Raw genomic sequence first — 23,878 nt, 5'->3', positions numbered from 1 at the left:
TCAGACTCAAAATGAAGATCTATATGCCAGGAATGTGATACTGGAACAATATTCACAATTAGGGCGGGCGCCCCCAGTCTTGTAATCTTGATAGGCAGATTAAATCTGAGCTGGGGCCAAAGTCCAATGGAGTCCCTGGACTGCCTCTGTTAGGTGGATATAGCGTACAATGTTCGTAGCGTGTAGTGGAGGCTACCATTATCATATGGCTTTCACCATTTTGAAAGCCATGATGAAAAAAATCCACAGCATAAATTGACATGATTTTGTGCTCCAACTTTTTAGGCCTCATACACATGACCAAGTGTGCCAATTTTATAGCAGAATGCAGTCTGATGACTTCCTAGTTCATTCCATCCTGCATTGACTTCAGTTGGGAGTTACGTCCTGCTCTATTGTGATATCAAAGAGCAGAATAGGACCTGAACGAAGAATATGATTCCCCCATCAGAAGAGCTTGTTCTGCACATGACTACGAGATTGGCGCTGCAGCAGTGTCTGATTCTTTTCATGGGCTGCTTTTTTTATTATTTTAAATAATAGAACAATGACACATTCAAGTCTCCAGTGCACACATCGGTTTGTTTGTTTTTTTAATGGATGTGTGTCCATTTTTTTTTTTTTATTACCGTATATACTCAAGTATAAGCCAAATTTTTCAGCCCAGTTTTTGTGCTGAAAAGGCCCCCCTCGGCTTATACTCGAGTCAGCAAAAAAAAACAAACAATTTATTTATTTTTAGGAGGAGGGGGGGTCTATGACCAGCCACAATATCAATGTATAGAATCTCCCATAAAATAGTGCAAAAAAAAAAAAAAGATTAAAATTTTTTTTTCTAAATCCCTCCTTTCCCTAGAATACATACAAAAGTAGAAAATGACTGTGACACACATACACATTAAGTATCCTGTGTCTACTGAATATAGGGGATCTGCAGTGCTCCTGTTCCGTCGGGAAGGGGTTAATAGGAGCACAGCAGATACCCTATATTCAGCCAGGCTGAATACCAAGTGGGGGGAAAGAAATCCCAGTCCTCAAGCTCAGGGAAGGGGCAGACAGAGAACCAAAATACCCCCTCCCCTCCTTCCCCAGCACCCAGCAACTACTGCACCCAAAAACTCCGACCATTTTAATTTTTGAAATTTTCCAGGAGCTGCTTCATTTCCCCCTCGGCTTATACTCAAGTCAATAAGTTTTCCCAGTTTTTTGTGGTAAAATTAGGGGCCTCGGCTTATATTCGGGTCGGCCTATACTCGAGTATATACAGTATTTTTATTTTTTTTATACATACCATATATTCTTTTCTGAATTTCATTCAAGACTTGAAGGCCAATCAAAGTTTATAGGATCAGTGAAATGTGAATTTAAAAACGGACACATAGTTGCAACACGGATGTTGGTGGAGAAAAAAAACACAGAACAATGTACCGTAGATAAAATTGGCCGTACGTATGAGGCCTCTCCAGTAGATGTGAGCAGCCTGCAGATATTGGCGTTCATGCGTGTGTGTTACGTTTTGTTTGTTTTTTCGTTTCTCTTCTTGGAATCTGATGATAGATTGATTTGCTGGTGTTAGTAGGATGATGGGCGATGTGCACTTGGGTTATAAACGCAAACAGGAGTTTATTGTAATATCCTGCATTGTGATTACCGTAAATGAATTGTGACTCTCTATTGACGCTCTTGTCTATGTAATGTCAGTATTATCAGTCGTATTCCTGCTAAGCTCCAGCGCAATGAACGTCAACATCTCTGTTTATGAGGGAACCTCTATAAACTGAGTGCTTTTTCTGCAGAGGACCTGAAGATCATTATCGCCAGCTCCGGGTTTGCTTCCTCCTTGCTTACGTAGACAGTGAATGATTGTCATCTGTTTCCTCTGATTATTAAAGACTTTTGTTTTTTTAAATATATTTACCTTGTCGCAGAAGATAATTGCGTGGTCGCCCTCATACACCTTGTCCACTAGAATGTCATAACTGAGCATAAATGCGTAGGGGAAGGCACACGGTGCGGCAACTTCTTAGCTCTCTGTGTTATCAGTAATGTCATATCTCTGGCAGTGGTAGCAAGTGATCTTAGTGTCCCCATGTGTACAACTCCAAAGCGCATCTACATCAGACACTATATTACTTTAAAAATGTGCACAGCAATCTTGGTTTTATATCACAAGACTGGACCAGCGACAACTGAAGTGCATGTTGCTTAACATAAATGCCCCCTCCCCCAGGGGAAGGTGACTGTTGAAGTCTATTCACACAGCCGTGAAAAAACAAACGTGGGAGGGTTGTTTTTGCAATATCCGTTCAGTGAATATACCAGAGCACATTTATTAAGTAACTTGCAGTTATTTGGTGTAAATTGCGCCATTTTGGTATCTTGTTTGCTCGCTGCGTTTTGATATATTTGTACCTTTTTCCAGATGTTTGCCTGATTTTTTTTTTTTTTTTTTTTTTTTGAGGAAAGGGGGCATGGCCAAAGTGGAGTTTATTTTTTCACCCTGTTTACAACTTGCGCATATCTAAAAGGTGCAAAAAAAAAAAACACCATATAAAATCCTGTCATGTCAAACAGCATTGTATTGCAATTCCCTGTGTTCCATTTTGAGCAAAATTTATGCACATGGCCAAAAAAGTCACACCTAAAATGAATAACATGCTCAACATTTATATATAAAAAAAACAAAAAAACTTGATAGTCTTCAGTAGTTGATACCTTTTTAATAGCTAACTCATAATGATGACAAATTACTGACGTTTCGGAACGCTTCGGCTCCTTTATCAAAGTAAATTTAAAACATTTCTGAAGGATGCATATATATATATACAGAGAAGGCACATATGGTGTTAGAATTCCAGGGGGAAGGGGGGGGGGTTGTTAGTAATTGACAATGTAAGTAATGTTAGTAAGAGACAATGTAAACACTTCCAGGTCCTTATCAGTTCACACGTTTCTGTAAAGAGACAGGAAATCCTGTGACACATTCAATCCACACTCCAATGTCTGAAGCAGGGTCCTGAATTTACACTCATGAATGCGTCGTTGTCTCTTTGATCTGAAATTCCCTCTCAGAACTAAAATTTTCATGTGATCAGTGATATTATGATCTTCATTGCAGAAATGTTTTGATACGGGAAGGTCAATTCTTTGTTCTTTAATTGTATGACGATGTGAATTCATCCGCATTCTAAGTTGCTGTCCGGTCTCTCCAACATACAGGTTATTAGTGGAGTATTTGGTGCACATTAGTAAATACACTACATTGGATGTGCTGCAGGTGAACTTATCTGGGATTCTATAATCCTTGTTCGAGTTCGGTATCTTTATCCTGTCAGTCGTTAGTATGTGCGGGCAGGTTTTGCAACGTTGCTGACCGCATGGGAATGTTCCTGTGTTAGTTGGGGGTGATAGTGAGCTACTGACCACCATATTCCTGAGGTTTGGTGGCTGTCTATAGCACAGGAGAGGGGGGTCTGGAAATATGGATGTTAGACGGTTGTCTTTTTGTAGTAGTGGATGTAGTTTGCGTGTGATTCCTCTCAGCGTCTCCAGGTGGGGGTTATATGTGACAACCAGGGGCACCCGATTGTTCTCCTGTTTGGTGTTGTATCTTAATAAATCCAATCTTGGTATTCTGGTGGCCCTGGTGATTTGGTTGTCAATTGTTCTTGGATGGTAACCCTGCCTCAAGAATGTGTTTCTAAGGCCTCCAAGGTGTTCGTCTCTATCTGCAGGGTTAGAACATATGCGATGGTATCGAATGGCCTGGCTGTATACAATAGAGTTCTTTATGTGTTTCGGATGAAAGCTACCCCATCCTAGGTAGGTTGGTCGGTCAATCGGCTTCTGATACAGTGATGTCTCAATTTTGTTGTCCTGTATCTTGATGACTGCATCCAGGAAGTTTATTTCGGAGAAGGAGTGATTGAGCGTCAGGTTGATGGTGGGATGGAATTGGTTGAATTGTTCATGGAAGGTTTTCAGCTGTTGTTCAGACCCAGTCCAAATGATTAGGATATCGTCAATGAAGCGATAGTAGGCCAGAGGCCTGGTGGTGCAGGTGGATAGGAAGTCACTCTCCAGCTTGGCCATGAAGAGATTAACGTACTGTGGCGCCATTTTGCTCCCCATTGTGGTGCCAGTCTGCTGTAGATAGATGCAATCACCAAAAGAAAAGTAATTGTGGGTGAGGATGAATTTTGTGAGTTTCACCACCGATTCAGCGTTCATACCTCGCTTTTCCATGAAAAACTGGCAGGCGTTTGCACCGTCCTGGTGTGGGATGTTGGAGTATAAAGATTCTACATCCATGGTGGTCAAGATGGTTCCATCTGGAAGGGGACCTATAGTGAATAGTTTGTTTAATCGGTCTGTAGTATCCTGAAGATAGCTGGCTGTATCCTTCACTAAGGGTTTAAGAGTACCCTCCACCCATCCAGAGATCTCTTCAGTGAGAGTCCCAACATATGAAATGATGGGTCTCCCTGGGTTCCCAGATTTCTGCAGTTTTGGAAGCATATTAAAGGTCCCCGTCCTTGGACTTGCTGGTATGAGGCTGCTTAGGCCTTTGGCTCCATCAGATAGGCCGGAGATAACCTTTTTCAGTTTTTTGGAGTATTCCACTGTGGGGTCTGAATCCAACTTGGAGTAGTAGTGTGTGTCAGTCAGTTGTCTGGGTGCTTCCTGTATGTAGTCTGATGTGTTCATCATGACTATAGCACCACCCTTGTCCGCTGGTTTAATGATGATGTCATTGTTATTTCTCAGGGATTGTATGGTCCTTCTTTCCTGGGCGCTGATGTTAGACGGCAGTGCTTTATTTGTATCCAGTATAGTTGATTTGACCATGTGTCTCAAACAGTCTATATAATTATCCAGAACAAAATTTCGTCCAGTTGGAGGTGTCCAATCAGATGTCTCCTTCTTAGTCAAGCTGTGAACCTCTGAAGGGGTGTTTTGGGTCTCCTCTGTGTCATCCGTGTCATGAAAATATTCCCTCAGGCGCAGCCTCCTGAAAAAATCCTCCATGTCACTGCACAGTTCAATTTTATCCATGGTTTTAGAAGGACAAAATGAGAGTCCCCTGACGAGTACCCCAAATTCTGCTTTGGTGGGTTCATAAGTAGAGAGATTGATAACACAGTTCTGTGTTTCCAAATCCGCATGTGTGTGATCCTGGTTGTTGTTAGATATATATTTTGCTTTGTGTGTATTCTTGTAGAATCCTGCAGCAAGTCTCAGTCTGTGGAGTTTCTTTCGCTTATTGAGGATTAGAGATATCCACAGTTTATCATAGTATTGTAGCAATGTTATCCTGGAATTTTCTTCAATATTGTTCCATTGTGTTTCAATCTCCATTTGGTTTTTGCTCTTGATGCTGTAGATGAGATGTATAAGGTGGTTCCTCAGTCTCTCTGAAGTTCTATAACACAAGTTTTGTGCATAGTGAGTATTGTAGGTATATGAGATGGGGTTTGTGAGCCTGAGTCCTTTAGGAATTAGTTTCTCCTTTTTGCATTTAGATAGAAAAAAGATGTCGCTGTTCAGTTGTGCCAGTTTCTTCAGACGTGTCTTTAGGTCCATGATGGTCCGGTAGATTCTGGTATCCTCCATTAAGTATAAGGAAAATGTTCGTTCTTGTACCGTGTTAGCCAGTGGGTTGGAAATATAAAAAACTAAAAGGAGCTGAAGCGTTCTGAAACGTCAGTAATTTGTCATCATTATGAGTTAGCCATTAAAAAGGTATCAACTACTGAAGACTATCAAGTTTTTTTGTTTTTTATATTTCCAACCCACTGGCTAACACGGTACAAGAACGAACATTTTCCTTATACAACATTTATATAGAAACTATGCCTAGTTAATAAATCTCCTCTACCAAAAAAGCAGAGGAAAAAGGGCACTACTGTGAAAATTTTAGATAAAAAAGGTGCAGATAATTCACGTCTGATTTATTTATTTTTTTTCTCTTTCTTTTGTGGTACATTTTTCATGACCATCAAAAAAACTGAAATGTGCCATCTTTGTCCGTCAAAATGAATATTAATAGTGCCACGTAAGCAGTCCTATTAAACTCATGGGTTCTATAAGGGCCATCACATGGCCTTTATTTATGGACACGTGAATAAGTTGTGACCGTGCACTCGCATTAGGTCCATGAAAAACAATACGACCATGTGCATGTGCTAAGACATTGCATTTGTTTGGACTGTAGCTGTAGATCCACAGTGATAGGAATTCTACTTTTCTTTAACCTTGTGGTAGTCAAGTGTGTGTACCGCTAGTTCTCTGTAAGTGAAAAACCAATTAATTTCTGCCAGCTTTAATTACTGGCCATGTGGTAACCGCAAAGCCATACGGCTAGTAAATAAATGCAGATGAAAGTTGTCAGAGGTTCACGAAGTTAACGCGAGCGCATCTTAGCATGATACACGTGTATAGAATACACGTGTTAAAATTACACTCCCATTGACTTCAATGAAATTTTTTACACGTGTAAAAGATTTCATTGAAGTCAACGGGAGTGTTATTTTAACATGTGTAATCTATACACGTGTATTATGCTAAAATGTGTGCTCGTTAACTCCGTGTGCACGGACCCTTAGAGTAATGAAGGCATCTACTGCCGGGAGGGGGGGGGGGGGGAGACCATTTTTCTGTTTTAGTGCCACTGGAGAGACCATTATACTGGGTGGGGGGAGCCACTGGAGAACATTATACAATTTGGGGTCTAAAAATTTGTTTTTAGTTTAGTGCAATTAAAAGCTACATGTAATTGTTTAGGGAAAAAATAAACATAGTGTAAACTCAACACGTGGATTGGTCTGGAGACCACATGAGCAACATCATGAAGAGGTCTTTACATGCGATCATCACAACAGTCCTACTTGATGGAATGTGGGGGCAAAATATACAGTAGCCATACTCTCTAGTCTCTTTATTTTAGGTACACTAACAGCTCAGTATTACATAGATTTGGCCATGGAACCAGTAGTACAACCATCTCTCCATAGTGTTCCAGGAAACATTTTTCAACAGAATAATGGACAGACAACATGTTGCTCGTGCTACTGTGAGTAACCTGCATGGCCTGCTGTGTCCCTGGACTTGTCTTCTATCATGCACACCTGGGAAGCCATTGCTCAACAACAACAAAAGGGAGCTGCTAGCAGCCAATCTTGATGATTTGTGTACCCAAGTTCAAAACGTATGGCATGTATGTGCTCATACTTGATACTGAATAAATCAAGAAGCTTTGAATGTTTTGTCTACATTTTTACCATTTGCCTATCATTAAAGGGATCCTATCACTCAGACACAATTTTTTTTTTCTAGGTATCACGTTGGAATTGCCTTAAGAAAGGCTATTCTTCTCCTATCTTTTGTCGTCTTCTCCACGCCACCGTTTGCCTACAATCCTGGTTTTTCTCGTTATGCAAATTAGCTCTCTCGCAGCACTGAGGGCCTCCCCAATGCTGCAAGAGAACTCTCCAGCGCTACCTCCATCTTCGTCAGCAGTGTCCTCTTCAGCCTCAGGCCTTGGGCAGAGCAGACTGCGCATGCCCACAGGCCACGAGAAAATGGCCGCTTGCACAGTATTGTAACTGGTCATTTTCTCGTGGCCTGTGGACATGCGCTGTCTGCTCTGCCCGAGGCCTAGAAGTTACAAGCCACCGCCGGAAGAAGAGGCTGAAGAGGACACTGCTGATGAAGATGGTGGTGGCGCTGGAGAGAGTTCTCTCGCAGCATTGGGGACGTTCCCAGAGCTGTTTGAGCACTGGGGCCTGCTCCCAGTACTGTTTGAGCGCTGGGGTCCGCCCCCAGTGCTGCAAGAGAGCTAATTTGCATACCTAGAAAAACCGGGATTGTAGGCGAGTGGCGGCGCAGAGAAGACGACCAAAGGTAGGAGAAGAATAGCCTTTCTTAAGGCTATTCCAATGTGATACCTAGAAAAAAATGTTTGTATGATAGGATCCCTTTTAACCCAGACCTGGGCAATGTGCGGCCCGCGGGCCACATCCGGCCCTCTGACTACTTCTATCCGGCCCGCATAGCTTGTAGAAGTTCGTTTAAGGACCTGAGATGATGTCATCACAGCCTACACCAGGATAGGCTATGACTCGTTAGTGGGCGGAGCCACACGGGACTGTGTGCTTGATGCAAGCTGCCGGCAATGGAGGCTGCTGGATGATAGAGAGAAGAGACAGCATGTGTGAGCAAGAGGGGGGAACTAGGGGCAGATGTAGGGGGGCAGTTACAATGAATGCACATGGAGGGGGGACATTAAACCAGGGGGCAAATGGAGGGTGATATTAAACTGGGGCAGCTGGAGGAGGATATTAAACCATGGGGAGTAGCTGGAGGGGGACATGTCTGCCTCTAGTTGCCCCCAGTTTAATATCCCCCTCCAACTATCCCCACTGTTTAAAGTCCCCCTCCAGCTGCCCCAGTTTAATATCCCCTCTAGTGTCTGCTAGTTTATACTGAGGCACCAGGAGAGGGACTTAATACTGTGGGACATTTGGAGGGGAACATTATAATGTGGGGACATATAATGTACGAGTGACTTTAGGAGGATTATACTTTGTGGGGGCACTTAGAAAGATGATTGAGAATGGGCGGAGTCAGCGTAGAAGTGGGTGGAGCTAAATTTGCCGCAGCGCGCATGCCCCTCTAGAACCGTTACAATTTCTCATGTGGCCCCATGGGAAAATTAATTGCCCACCCCTGCTTTAACCTGTCTATCAGTTCTTTGATTTCCATAATTCTGAGACTTTCTTCTTAGTGTTTCATTGATCACTGTATACTTGTTTCATTCCTGCTGTTGTTACAGACCTGGTAACCTATTCTCTGCTGATGGCATAGACCAAGGGAGAGCAGGGATAACACAACAGGCATGATTGAATGCTGCATAAATACACCAAGTACAGTACAGAGGAAGTCAAACCATTATTAGTCAATTAAGAGATTAGTTTTGTTGCAATGTTAATTTTGCGGTTACTGCAGGGATATTTCATCGCTTGGTTATTAGTCATTATAACCTGCCATTTGTAACTTCTATTCATAGTTGTCATTGATCTCATCTTCTCTACTCTATGTTTATCTAGGCCTAACCAGAAGGCACTGCTGTTATTCCAATTCTCCACCTACTATTTCAACAAGATTGTTTACAGCAGGGATAAAGGTGTCCAGATATCTTCTATTATCCATTCCAGACTTTTACCTGTCAGTGATCCCTACAAGGGGAGGGAAAGTATTTTTTTTATTTAAAGGGGTTTTCAATATCTTGATATTGATGCCTGTGATTAGAATAGCTCAAAATGCCTGACACCTACACATTGTATGAATCTAGAAGTAGATGGCTGTGTACACTGTGTAATGGCTGTGCTATGCTATTACAATCTGGCATCTGATGTTGAGAGTGTTGCGTTACAGTAGCCACATATACCATAGACGCCACAGTCTTGGGATGTTCATTGAGGTGTATAGGAGAACTTTCTAGGTTTCTGGGCATTCTCTGTGAACTGTGCGCAAGTCATTGTGAAGGGAAGAGATAAGCTATGAAATCACCTATTGTGAATGGTTCTTCATCCGGAGGAGGACCAAAGGAATTACTAGTCCGCGCTTGCCAGGACGTCTTCAAGTTCAGTTGCTTTATTATAAAACCGTTTACATTACGCGTTTCGGAGCTCATATGCTCCCTTTTCAAATTTATAGTTTGGCGTAACAAACTGCAAACTATAAATTTGAAAAAGGAGCATATGAGCTCTGAAATGCGTAAAGTAAATGGTTTTATAATAAAGCAATTGAACTTGAAGATGTCCTGGCGAGTGCAGACTAGTTGTTCCTTTGGTCCTTCTGGAGAAGATTTGTTGTCCTTCACTTACAGTGTTGGCCAAAAGTATTGGCACCCCTGCAATTCTGTCAGATAATACTCGTTTTCTTCCAGAAAATGATTGCAAGCACAAACTCTTTGGTATTAATATCTTCATTTATTTTGCTTGAATGAAAAAAAAAAAAAGTCAAATCACTGATCATTTTACACAAAACTCCAAAAATGGGCCGGACAAAAGTATTGGCCCCATCAGCCTAATACTTGGTAGCACAACCTTTAGACAAAATAACTGCGAACAACCGCTTCCGGTAACCATCAATGAGTTTCTTACAATGCTCTGCTGGAATTTTAGACCATTCTTCTTTGGCAAACTGCTCCAGATCCCTGAGATGTGAAGGGTGCCTTCTCCAAACTGCCATTGTGAGATCTCTCCACAGGTGTTCTATGGGATTCAGGTCTGGACTCATTGCTGGCCACTTTAGAAGTCTCCAGTGCTTTCTCTCAAACCATTTTCTAGTGCTTTTTGAAGTGTGTTTTGGGTCATTGTCCTGCTGGAAGACCCACGACCTCTGAGGGAGACCCAGCTTTCTCACACTGGGCCCTACATTATACTGCAAATTTGTTGGTAGTCTTCAGACTTCATAATGCCATGCACACGGTCAAGCAGTCCAGTGCCAGAGGCAGCAAAGCAACCCCAGAACATCAGGGAACCTCCACCATGTTTGACTGTAGGGACCGTGTTCTTTTCTTTGAAGGCCTTTTTTTTTTTTCCTGTAAACTCTATGTTGATACCTTTTCCCAAAAAGCTCTACTTTTGTTTCATCTGACCAGAGAACATTCTTCCAAAACGTTTTTGGCTTTCTCAGGTAAGTTTTGGCAAACTCCAGCCTGGCTTTTTTATGTCTCTGGATAAGAAGTGGGGTCTTCCTGGGTATCCTACCATACAGTCCCTTTTCATTCAGACACCGACAGTACGGATTGACACTGTTGTACCCTCAGATTGCAGGGCAGCTTGAACTTGTTTGGATGTTAGTCGAGGTTCTTTAGCCACCATCCGCACTATCTTGTGTTGAAATCTGTCGTCAATTTTTCTTTTCCGTCCACATCTAGGGAGGTTAGCCATTTTGCCATAGGCTTTAAATTTCTTGATGACACTGCGCACGTTAGACACAGGGACATTCAGGTCTTTGGAGATGGACTTGTAGCCTTGAGATTGCTCATGCTTCCTCACAATTTTGCTTTTCAAGTCCTCAGACAGTTCTTTGGTCTTCTTTCTTTTCTCCTTGTGGTACACACAAGGACACAGGACAGAGGTTGAGTCAACTTTAATCCATTTCAACTGGCTGCAAGTGTGATTTAATTATTGCCCCACCTGTTAGGTGCCTCAGGTAAGTAACAGGTGTTGTTAATTACACAAATTAGAAAAGCATCACATGATTTTTCAAACGGTGCCAATACTTTTGTCCATCCCCTTTTTTATGTTTGCTGTGGAATTATATCCAATTTGGGTTTTTGATAATTATTTTTGTGGTTTTCCATTGAAGACAAAATAAATGAAGATATTAATACCAAAGAGTTTGTGCTTGCAATCATTTTCTGGAAGAAAATGAGTATTATTTGACAGAATTGCAGGGGTGCCAATACTTTTGGCCAGCACTATATATGATGGTGTTCCTGCAGCTACCCTGAAAGGGACGTGTGATTTATATCTCTGCATATTGAGGTGTTGTGATCTGATCACAACACCATAAGGTGAGCACACATCCACTCATCCTTTTGTCTGCTTTTTGTTATCTAGTCTGACCTACTACACTAGATTTTGCATGGTGCTGTTTCTATCTTATTTTGTCAGTGCTATTGTGAATGGTGACCCTATGTTACCTATATGTAGAAGATGCATATCATTGTAATCCTGCCTGTGCTGATAATGAGGTTGCTGCTGCAAAGAAATCTACAGAACAAGAGGTGTCTTACACTCGGTTCACATCTACATATGGGCTTTGATTTTAAACCCCCCCCCCCCCCCAAACGGAAACCTAATCCACTTAATCCAGAAACCTGCACACACCATAGACTATGGGGTCTGCCAGGTTTCTGCCCAAATAGGGTATAAACTGCAGAGAGAAAAGCGCTGCTTGCAGGAGTTTTCTCTCCACATTTTTAAAGTGGAATTGGAAACGGAATCCTTAGGTAGAGACAGGGCGCAGGTGTGAACCTAGAGGGTTTTTTTTTTTTTTTTTTTTTTTTTTTTTTTTTTATATAAATTATAGTGATGTGGATATTTTTTTTTAAAAAGCCCAATATTTTTTATATAGTCATATGCATACATAAGTAATATAGTGATGTGAATATATAATAAATATAGTGATGTGAATGTATAAGTAACAGATATAGTAATGTGGATATACATGTAACATCTTATCGTGTCCTAATGTCATTATGAGGATCCTAGCCAATCTTACAAAGCTAATTCACCACGATTTGCATATTGATATTGTTTGAAAGTATTCGTATAGGAGGTTTCATTCTGTGATGTGTAGATACTGCTCACTTTTGGGTATTGCACTTCACTAATAACTGATTTCATAACAATTTTCTATTGATATTCATTCCATTTCATCACACATAGTAGAAACTATGACAGTCTGCAGGGATTGCCTACAGCACACAACTCCCCCACAAAACCTCCTTAGAGCCAACATTAAACAAATGTATTCGAGTAAAATTCAAGAAATTCTGGTATCACCAGTCACCAAGAGATTCAGAGTAGATCTGCTAGTATACGGTTACAAAACTTTCTTAGTAAAACATATTCAGCTGGTTCATCAGATTTGTTTTGTCCTAAAGTAAGTTTTATTAACTATGTATAGATTAGATTTATACATACATCATGGATAGATGTTAGGAACCAAAGCCTTATTTCTTAAAGTCTAACTAACTAACCAACAGTTTTTCATTTTCTGGCAACAGTAGTGACATTAATACATTTTGTACAATTGGTGATTCCTCTGGAAGTTTTACTGGTAAACTGCAATCTCTGAAGTGCCCCTGCCCCCACCCACCCCTTCCCGTGCATTATGCAAGAGTCTGCCCTTTTGTACACCTACTGAAAGCAGTCTACAGGTTTCGGCTGTCAATAGAAAAACAAGGGAAAGAATTGTAGAATTTCACAGAAAAGAGCCAATGTTTGTTAATCATGTATATTACAAAATGTATTAATGTCACAAATGCTGCAAAAAATGTAAAGTTTTTACCCTTTAAAGCATAACTTGGTGCAACCCAGTCGTATTTCATTATTATTAGAAAGTGTTAACCACTTATCAGTGAATGATTTATCAGAGTTTTAATATTCATAACTGTTTGTGCAAATTTATCTAGTCTTATATATATCAGCAGAAACAGATGTGTTTCTAATAAGAGATCCTTTCACCCTGTCCATCAAATCTAGGTCTTAGCATCTGTTAATAGGCACTGTTCCACTGATTCCAACGCAATTGGAATTTTTTTTTTAAAGAGGACCTTTCACCATTTTTCCCAAAGGCAGTTCTATATACTGCCGGAAAGCTGACAGTGCGCTGAGTTCAGCGCACTGTCGGCTTTCCTGATCTGTGCCCGGTGTGAAGAGCTTACGGTCCGGGACCGTAGCTCTTCTATGGTCAGAAGGGAGTTTCTGACAGTTAGCCAGGAACGTCCTTCTGCCTCGCGGCGCCTATCGCGCTGTACTGTGGAACGGAGAGGAACGCCCCCTCCCTCTGCTCACACAGCTCGTCCATAGACGAGTATTATCAGGAGAGGGAGGCGGTCGTTCCTCCCGGCTCTCACAGCACAGCGCGATAGGCGCCGCAAGGTAGAAGGACGTTCCTGGCTAACTGTCAGAAACTCCCTTCTGACCATAGAAGAGCTACGGTACCGGACCGTAAGCTCTGCACACCGGGCACAGATCGGGAAAGCCGACAGTGTGCTGAACTCAGCGCACTGTCAGCTTTCCGGCAGTATATAGAACTGCCTTTGGGAAAAATGGTGAAAGGTCCTCTTTAAGCCTCCACCATTCCTGAGCTACAAGCACAGTTAGTTTTGTTGTCAGACGTCCTATGTAATGTCAGAAGGGCAGTGTCAGGCAGGGGGCATGACTTAAGAGATCCAATGAAAGGTAGCCAGTGTCAGAGCCAGTGCTCCTACCTGATGCTGTCCACCTGACAGTACAGAGCCTAAATAACAAGTCAGGCACAAAAACTAACACAGTTTATTGCTCAGAAATGGTGGAGCAGCATACATTAAATGATGTAAAGAGCTGGACTTGTCGGATGTGATGAAAGTGAACAAGAAGCATCAGCGTTTTCGAAGAACATAAGTAGTACGTGACATGTTGTACAATACCAGCCCACTGTTGTGTATTTTCACAACAAACACCAGTTTATCAGAAAAGCCGGGGGTGCAGACGAGATCCCAAGGATACAAGTACTTAAAATTTTTATTAGATGATGCGTTTCGCGGTATACAAGATATTCTTAAAACACAACCCCTTCATCAGAACTGTTTTGAAGAATAAAAACACAATAGTATATAAATAAATATAAAAATAGAATTACAATTTAATTTCACACTTCAGTGGTATGCCTTCTAGCTCAACTACGATAGGTATGTCTGTGTCTTACATTTATACATCTTTGTGGGGATTTTAGAATCAGTGTTTGCATCTATTTTACTCTGCAATCTTGCCAATTGTTTGTTTGACCCAACCCAGGTTTATTCTTTCATTTGTTTATTATATTTTATAAATACTTATATTATACTACTAGTGTGCTATCACTTGGCGACTTGTTTTTTAAGTGCTATTGCTCAAACAATATTTAACTCTGCAATGAAGTCAGTTTTTTGTTTGATCAAATTAATGTCCATCTATTTATTCATTTATCTACTTATACTGCCATTAGGCTAATCTTTTGGAGACTCGACCTACGAGTACTATTGTCTAATATAGATGCCTACGTATGTAATAAAGGATAAGTGGCACTAAGGTTATACAAAGACTTTTATTTCTAACATAATCTTTATGGTATTCAGTGGAACAAATGATTCTAATATCTCTTCTACAGTTTATCCAATATAATACGTGATTAACGGTAGGTGGGTTTTTTTGTACAATTTTATATGTAATCTAACTATGGTCTGGATTTTCAATTGAATATTGTCTCATATCCTAATTTTATTCTGTTTTTATATTTATTTATATACTATTATGTTTTTTATTGCTTTAAATAGATCTGATGAAGGGGTTGCTTTTGTAGAACGCCTTGTATACCCCGAAACGCGTCATCTAATAAAAATGTAAATTTGCAAGTAGTGCACCCCTGGGTTTCTCTGGTGGAATTCTTTTGATTCTACGATTTCTGTCTGCATTCTATGACTCTGTCTTCCCTGATGGCCGGTGTCCAGGTGGTGGCGACCCAGATTCGGCATATTGGCCGCATGATCTACTACACCCTCAAATATACTAGGGGAAGAGTGGACATCCCAGGATCTGGAGGTATCAGGGATCCACTAGGATTTAAAATTGTGGTTCGGTAGCAACCTCTCTTCATTGTTGTTAACTCAGATTTACAGTTAATCAGAAAAAAAAGTCTACACTACTTCCAAGACAAGGAAACAGCATAAAGTAAAGAATGTGCAGCCTCAATGATGTCACTTTCAAGTGATTATTACTCTCTAGGGAATACATAAACTGTGGGCTTGGTGATGTCACCACTGCTGTCAGGTGAATGGATAGGCTGTGTTCCCAGTGACATTGAATGGAGTTAATTGTACACACTTTCATTTACACTTGCTAAATATAAAAAATAAAAGTAAATACTCATTTATTTATTTTTTTATTAATTCCTGCAGCCGCCCTAATGATACTTCAAAGAAAGATTCTCCTGCTGCAACTTTATCAGCCGCTAATCCCTCTGCATCTGCTGTGGCCCCAAATTTGTCTGGTCCACCCACAGTTAAAAGGGCAGATGAATGGAAGGACCCTTGGCGTCGATCAAAGTCTCCCAAAAAGAAGCCTGGAATGTCTGGCTCTCCCAGCCGTGGGCGCAGGAGGCGCCGTCCCTCAGGGTCATCCGATTCTGGATCTAATTCATCCAGGTAAATATTTGCATCTCTTTGCTGAATGGTTACTTTGGTCATTCTGCACAAAGCTACAAAAGGTTTTCACAATATTGATTATGTATTCTAAGGATAGGTCATCAATAGCAAATCAGGGTGTGACACTTGTCACCTCTGACCTTTAGTTGTTTGAATGGCCTGTTGCATTTGGCTAAGTACCATGACCTCGTCATTGCTTACGTCTTAGCAGCAGTGGTACAGAGTATTTCAGATTTGTCCCATTCACTTCAACCAGCTGATAAGCGGGGTTGCCAAGAGATGAACCCTTTCTGTACAGTATCGGTGATTTATACAAAGGATAGACAATCAGTATTGTGAACATATTGTAGATATATTCACCTAATATAAATAAATATTATCAGTTTTTATAGCACATTAATCTATATTAAAAATTTTCATTCCTTGTACTTGCAGTATTTCTGTAGCTGCAGAGCTGAAATTGACCAATTTTTGTTGCTTAGGTTAGGTTTTGCAAATAGCTGTGTCTGTTTGCATTCTGAGAAGCTGGATTTTTACAGATGAATTGGCCTCCAGGATTTAAGGAAGTGAAAGCAGGGAATTTGATAAAAATAACTATTACCGATCTAATATATGCTCCTTTCACATCACATCACATCCATTACTGCTCTGGTGGTCCCACTGGTCTTTAGGTGTCTGTAGCATTGTTTTACACTTGACCACAGCAACAAATCACGGTCCTCAGTGGTGATGCTTTTGTGTATGGCACAGAACCACTGAAGACAGTGACTTGCTACAGTAGTCACTTGCCCATTGTCAGCTTCACATCACTGCGGAAAGTTAAGACGGTGGGACCACTGCAACAGTGGGGGATTTAACAGGTAAGTAATAGTTATACTGTTTGTTTAAAATTCTCTTCTTACAGGTGGGTTGTTTTTTTGTTTTGTTTTCTTAGAAATTCTGGACAGCCACCTTAAGCTAGAGTCTTTCTAGACTACTCATTGATTTTTAAAGCCTTTCACCATCTCCACCAACTACAGTTCTTTGCAATTTTCAGTAGCTGCTCGTCCACTGATTCCAGCACAGTTGGATTTTTTTTGTCTAACCCCTAAAATTCCTGGCTCAATAATTTGCTAATATCAGCTAATTAGGCTCTCTACAAGTGGGCAGTCTCTGTGACATCCAAGCACCGCCCACCTGACAGAGAGCTCATTAACATATTAGATGCTGAAACTAACAAATGATTCCTCAGGAATGGTAGGGGCTAGAGAAGACAATGCAACTGTGTGAAAATGGTGAAAATTGGTGAAATGGGGGGGGGGGGGGTGAAGGATACAACAGTTAGATCAGGAGCTGGTGAAAGGTCCTCTTTAACTATTGATTTACTTCTGCACCAGCAATAATGTATAAAATACATTGCAATAAAATCAATAGGTCTAGAAAGAAACATCAGACTGGAACTCTTTTAAATGCAATTTATTTAGTGTTTTTTCCACATTAATGTCACAGGCACCTTTCCTGTGAATAAATCTCGGCATTAATTGCATCTAAAAGTGGGTGCTGTTCTGTTGCTACTTATGTTCTTGCACATCTTGCATTAGAATTCCAGCACATTCAAATTAGTGAATTTCCCCCAAACTTGAAGAACTTTTCGTTATACAGGGACCAAAGCTATGATTGCATTAATACTCCTCAATCACAATAATTTATTTATATTTTTTTTTTTTTTTTTTCAGATCCTCCTCTCGTTCATCTTCATACTCTGGTTCTGGATCCTCACGTTCTAGATCTTCGTCCTATAGTTCTTACTCAAGCCGATCCTCTCGACATAGTTCGTTTTCTGGTAGCCGTTCCAGGTAATTTAGATTTGTATTTTTTCCCATTCACAACTACAGAATAGCTCAGATTCCAAAGAGTAAAAGATATGCTGTGAAAGTGGAAATAATGCTGGTCGGGCTGGTCTTTCTAGTTTGCAGGAACTGATTCTTCAGGTGTGTGGATCTTATTCCTAAGTGTTATTGCAAAATGTTTCCTAATAGATGAAGTGTTGACGTAGTGTATCTTCAATACAAGATTGCATCAGTGGAAGTGTTCAACCAGAAGTATTTTGTGTGAAACTGTCACAGGCCCATTATTTGCTGAGCCATCACTTTAAAAAAAAAAAAAAAAAAAGTCAAAGATAAGTATATTTGTTGCCCCAGGACTGGATATTGATGGTCCGTCCTTAGGATACTTAGTCATTAATACCACGCTATCAGGTCAGTAGTAGTGATATCTGGCATACCCACAAGTCATCTGTTTTAACACAATGCAGCAGATTTATTATGCTTGTATACCAGTTTTCTGGGAAACAAGAGTTAAAATTTAAAAAGTCACAATTGTATTTAAACTGTGTTCTGCCCTCATCACTTTCCCAAAAGGGGAATGCAGAAATCTGGTGTGAATGCTGGAGGAAATGTATGATTTCCCCGAGGCACACAGCCCGATGAAGAGTGCACCTCATTTATGAGGAAACGTGTTTCTCATCGTATATGAGGCGCACCCTCTTCTGGCTCCGAGGCCATGAAGACTGGCACATGTATGCCGTTATTCATAAATCTGTCCCAGTTTACTTCGCCAGAAATGGGCAGCTCTTTACATTGTTCATGTCACACTATTGAAGCTCAGCTGCCATTCAAGTAGCATGTAAAATATTTAAGGTTTGAGGGCTGTAAAAAGCGAATGTTGCACCTCCTCGTGTATTTCCAATCCATGTGCACAATGAAAAAAAAAAAAAAAAAACATATTAGGCATTACTGCATGTAAAGAGGTTTGAACTATTAAAATATTGCATTTATCCCACATGGCTAACGTCCGTTTCCAAGTAGCTTTTTTTTTTTTGGTTCTCTCACCTCCTGAAAAAAATTGAACAAGAAATAGTGGAAGTGTCATATATAGCCCAAATTGGTATTAATAAAATGAGAGCTCATCCTGCAAGCAATGAGGGATCCTACAGCTCCATGGACTGAATTATAAAAAAGTTATGTCAGAACAGTGGATAGCTAAATTTGTTTAAAAAAAAAAAAAAAAAAAAGTTTTATATTTTTATTCACTACATAAAAAAAAACTGTATACTGACCTGCACAATAACATGGTTTTTTGACACTATGAAAATGGAACCCAAAAAACAATGACGAAATTGGATATATTCACTCCCCAAAAAATAAATTATATGAAATTAAAAAAATATAACTTGTTCTGTACAGAAAAAGCCTTCATGCCGCTATGTCATTGGAAAAGGTAAACTGTTATGGCTCTTTGAGGGTAAGAAGGAGAAAACAAGAAAATCGAAATCCAAAAATTGATATCGTAATTGCTGTTTTCATTGCTTTCATTGTTCAATGATTGTAGATTAGAGATAAAAGCAGTTATACAAAGCTTATAAGCTTTACATTCTGTCTGTAGCATAACCCTTGTTTACATGGTGTCATATGCTGCTGACAATGGGATCAGTCAGCAATGGATTGTTTGCTCACTTGCTGGCTGTTTGCTCTCAGGTTACACTAGACAGTGATTTAGAATGAACATTTCTACAAATGTATGTTTGTGTAAAGAACCTGTACTCTAAAACACGGGTTACTGTAAAACACGGCATTAGCATTTACTGGTATAGGATAGCGTGCAGGTTTTATTAAAGGGGAAACCTATCACATGAAAAACTTGGTTCAATTGGCAGTCCTTGCTGCGCTCTGTTTTGATTGGGTTAGAAGATAGGTGGGCTTCATCAGGGTTCCTCTGAGAGTTGTATTGTAATGTCTGGCAGCCATTTTGTGGAAAAACCGTGAAGAGATCAGGGAATGTGAGGAACGTAGAATGTCTGTTAGTTGGTGAGTGTCAATGTCATGTAGAGTTCTGTGCAGGTCAAAGCTTGGAGCGTCCTCTGAAGGAAGAGAATTCTCGATGGTAAAGGAAAATTAGTTGTGATCCCATAGTCAGAACTAAATAGAGCTAAAAGAAAAGCAGACTTAGTTTATTGTAGTGTATTGTGTGGGAGAATCCGTTCATTGTAATAGACCTACAGAGGAGAAGCAGATGTGGAGATTGGGTTGTCAGTGGGGAGAGTCAGAATTTCATGAAATAGGAACACGCTGAATGTTAATAAGAGGAGCAGAGTTTCTTTGTGTGGCATGTAAGACATAAGAAGAAATTAGCAATCGAAAAAGGTGGACACGGGTTATGAGAGATATGCCCTGCAGCAAGTAGCAGGGGAATAGATTAGTTTTATTGATTTATGAGAGCGCTTTTTGTGTAGTACAATAAAACAAGATGGTTAAAGGTGATTTTAAGCGGGTATTTTCATTTCATCCAGTGATGGCTGAGACTGTGTTCACTGGAACAAGGATATTCTTTTCTCAGCCACAAATGTACCGTACTTTAAGAAAGTGAGCAGTGCATGTTATCTGTTCATGGGAGTGAGGAGAGGGACTTGGGTGAAAAATCACTGTTACTGTTATATGCAGACAGCCGCTAATATATAGAAGCAGTGTATATACAGCGAGGCCAACTGGTTTATAGCTTAGTAACATGCTCATCTCCTGCCAGGACTCTTTCTATATGTCATCAAAGAAATTTTTTGAGAGAAGAAGAAAAAAAAATTCTTTCATTTCATATCCACTGGCTAACACGGTACAAGGATATATATATGTCATCAGTTAAGGTTCCACTTTTTCCGTGATCAGCTGTTTCAGGGGACATGTTGCTTGGGCGAGCACTGTGGCATATTCAATATACCACAATGCTATATTTAGATAGACACACACGTATATATAGTGCTAGTATATCTGCTATTCCTGTTTTGCACTCTGTCCAATTCATTTAAATGGGACTCTGTAAAAGACGGTGCAACTTGAAGACTTTGTATTTGCTGTGGGAAGTTACAGACTTCACTTTGACTCTAGCTTCTCTGTCTTTAGGTCAAGATCTTTTTCTTCATCGCCATCTCCCTCACCAACACCTTCTCCACATAAAACGTCCACTAAGGGCAAAGCAGAACCTGTCCCAGCATCCATTAAAGGGTAAGTGAACAAGGACTGTGCTGTAACGGCACAGTATGTGACTGCCACCTTTTTGGTTTGGAATTTATAGTAGAGATGAGATGTTTACAGCATGGCTATATCCATTGTCATGTAAATCCAGTGTATGCTCGTAAGTTTGTAAAGAAGATCATCTACAACTATCTGAATCTCACTTCACATATGAAACTTCGTTATGTACCAAGACAAAGGTTGGATGGCCCAGTGATTAAATACACAGACCCAGATAGTTGCAACCCCACTATCATAATTACATGTTTTCAGGCTATTAAAGTGGGTGTCCGAGGTGACGGTATTCTTGGCCTATCACTGAAGTTAGTGGGAGATGAGTTGCAGTGACAGTGCCCAGTTGCTACGCAGGACAGTTTTTGCTTTCAGCCCTGTACTGTGCATAGAGCGGGTGCATTGGAAGTGGCTCCGTACAAGTAATTGATCAGGGGGCTGTTTGTTCCACCCCTCCCCCACAAACACAAGTTAGGTATTTATGGCCTATCTTAAGTATATGTAATTAAAAACAGCCCTAGGCAACCCCTTTAAATCATTTCTCATATATCGATCAACCATAACATTACCATTAAAAGCCTAGTATTGTATAGATCCCTCTAATTTCACCAAAGCAGATATGATCCATCAATAAATATTAAGCATTTCCTTTTGAGCTTTTTGTGCTACAGAAGCCCCTCCCTGTGAGACTGGACTAAATGGGCACATCATGTAAGCCTTGGCCACCCATGGCCTTCTCACAAGGACATTGATTGTCCTTCATTAGATCACTTTTGGTAGGTACGAACCACTGCATACTGGAAACGCCCCACAATATCTGATGTTATGGAAATCCTGTGACCCTACCTAGCCTTCATAGTTTGGTCCTTGTCCATAACTCACATCATTTATGATTGCTATTTTTCCTACTTCTAATACATTAACTGCAGAAATTAGTTGTAGTGAGAGAATCAATATTATTCACTTATTTTAATGATACGGCTGATCTGTGTATTTAAAATCCTGTTTTTAGAAGTATTTGTCACCTCATTTATATATATATATATATATATATATATATATATATATATATATTAAAGAACTGAATAGAATTGTTGCCCCTGACTTGTCAGATTTGCCATTAAGAAGAAAATTGAATCTATTGTCTTTGTGATCAGAGAGAAACTAAATGTGAAGAAGGTTGTAGCTCCCCCAGCAGTAGCCACCGCTACTGCCTCCACCACCGCCACGACGACAGTAAAACTTCCAAAAGTCGTCCCAGAAGCAGCTAAAACTGGTGAGAAAAGAATGGGTCGAGCGAAAGAGACAAAGCGGAAAGTGCCACCAAGAAGGTACAAACAGCTAAGTGAACATTAGGGTGAATAATACATGTTACCTCCCATCTACATCAGTCACTGGCGTTCTTTATCTCCTGCAGGAGAACTGTAAGTGGCAGCATCAGTGGCAGCAGCTACAGTGGGTCAAGTTCCCGGTCTGGATCTCGTTCACTCTCCAGATCCTCACGCTCTACGTCTGCATCTCTTTCACCTTCTCCTTCTGCATCTCGAAAATCCAGGTATATTAGCAGTGCCACACTGTAAACTAGAGCTACTACTCCATAGCTAATATGTATATATGTGTGTGACTAGGAAATAATGGAAATTGCAAACCATCAAAAAAGTGTGGTGGTTGGTGACGATTAGAGATGAGCGAACAGCGTTCAATCGAGTACATGTTCGATCGGATATCAGGTTGTTCGAGATGTTCGATTCGAGTCGAACACCAGGTGGCAAACTCACTAAAAATTTGATTCCCCTCCCACCTTTATCTCCGGTGTAGCAATGCTGAGCGCACGGCCAGCACTGCTACATCTTGACATAGGAATGCATTGACCAGCATCGATTGGCCAAATGCCATAGAGAGTACAGCATTCGGCCAATCAACGCTGGTTCTGCCAGAGGAGGCGGAGACTAAGATCAGTCCACATCAGTCTCCATTCTGGTCCGATCTTAGACTCTGCCTCCTCACAGACGAGCCTCCGGCAGAACCAGCGTTGATTGGCCAAATGCTGTACTCTGTATGGCATTCGGCCAATCAACGCTGGTCAATGCATTCCTATGGGAAAAAGTCAGCTCCCGCATATCGCAAGCTGACAGGGATCCCGACGTAATACAGTGACTTGGGCATGTTAGATGTCCCCAGGCATGCTTCCTCTGCTGTCCCAGTTGCACTCCAGGGTGTTGGCATCATTTCCTGGGGCGTCATAGTGGACTTGGTGACCCTCCTGAGTCGAATAGTGGTTTCCACCTAAACGAGTATTTATTTCCCATAGACTATAATGGGGTTCGATGTTCGATCGAACAGTCGAGTATTGAGCAGCTACTCGAATCGAACTTCGAACATTTCACTGTTCGCTCATCTCTAGTGACGATGAAAAATGTAACAGTCCCAGGTACTATTGTACATTTATGTTGTATTACGATTTTTAGACTTGCACAGGTGACACAATAAAGGATTTTATACAGTATTTGCCATTGGACTATGGGGGTGATTGTTGTTGTATACTTTTTACTTTGTTCTGGATGTTTATGGCATATCCATAAGATTTGAAGAAGGGAGCTCCATCCTTAAGGGGGCTCTATCAGCAAAATTATGCCGTATGAGCCCCACATGTGCCTGAATAGCCTTTAAAAAGCCTATTCAGTCCACCAGTGCACGAACCGCCCACTTTGCACAGTAAGTATGTTTTGAATAATTGTTTTTAGGGCATTAGTTTAAAGGGGGGGGGGTTGGCTTTTAAAATAAGATTAGCGGCATATGTGTGGCTCATACGACATGGTTTTGCTGATAGAGCCCCTTTAAGAAAGGTGTATGTCCTCAG

General features: G+C 40.7%; 1 protein-coding gene across 1 annotated transcript in view; it reads left to right on the top strand.

The window, feature by feature from the left end:
- The window catches only part of ZC3H18 (zinc finger CCCH-type containing 18), a 104,717-nt gene that overhangs the window by 69,658 nt on the left and 11,181 nt on the right, over nt 1-23,878 (top strand). The window contains exons 10-14 of the mRNA XM_075282133.1: nt 15,719-15,964; nt 17,680-17,799; nt 20,896-20,997; nt 22,176-22,349; nt 22,436-22,573. Coding sequence (XP_075138234.1) covers nt 15,719-15,964; nt 17,680-17,799; nt 20,896-20,997; nt 22,176-22,349; nt 22,436-22,573 — 780 coding nt within the window. The remainder of the gene's footprint in view (nt 1-15,718; nt 15,965-17,679; nt 17,800-20,895; nt 20,998-22,175; nt 22,350-22,435; nt 22,574-23,878) is intronic.

The sequence above is a fragment of the Leptodactylus fuscus genome, chromosome 7, assembly GCF_031893055.1.
Source record: "Leptodactylus fuscus isolate aLepFus1 chromosome 7, aLepFus1.hap2, whole genome shotgun sequence".
In the NCBI taxonomy this organism is placed as follows: Eukaryota; Metazoa; Chordata; class Amphibia; order Anura; family Leptodactylidae; genus Leptodactylus; species Leptodactylus fuscus.
The sequence above is the reverse complement of the archived record's forward strand: the minus strand, read 5'-3'. Positions and strand labels throughout refer to the sequence as shown.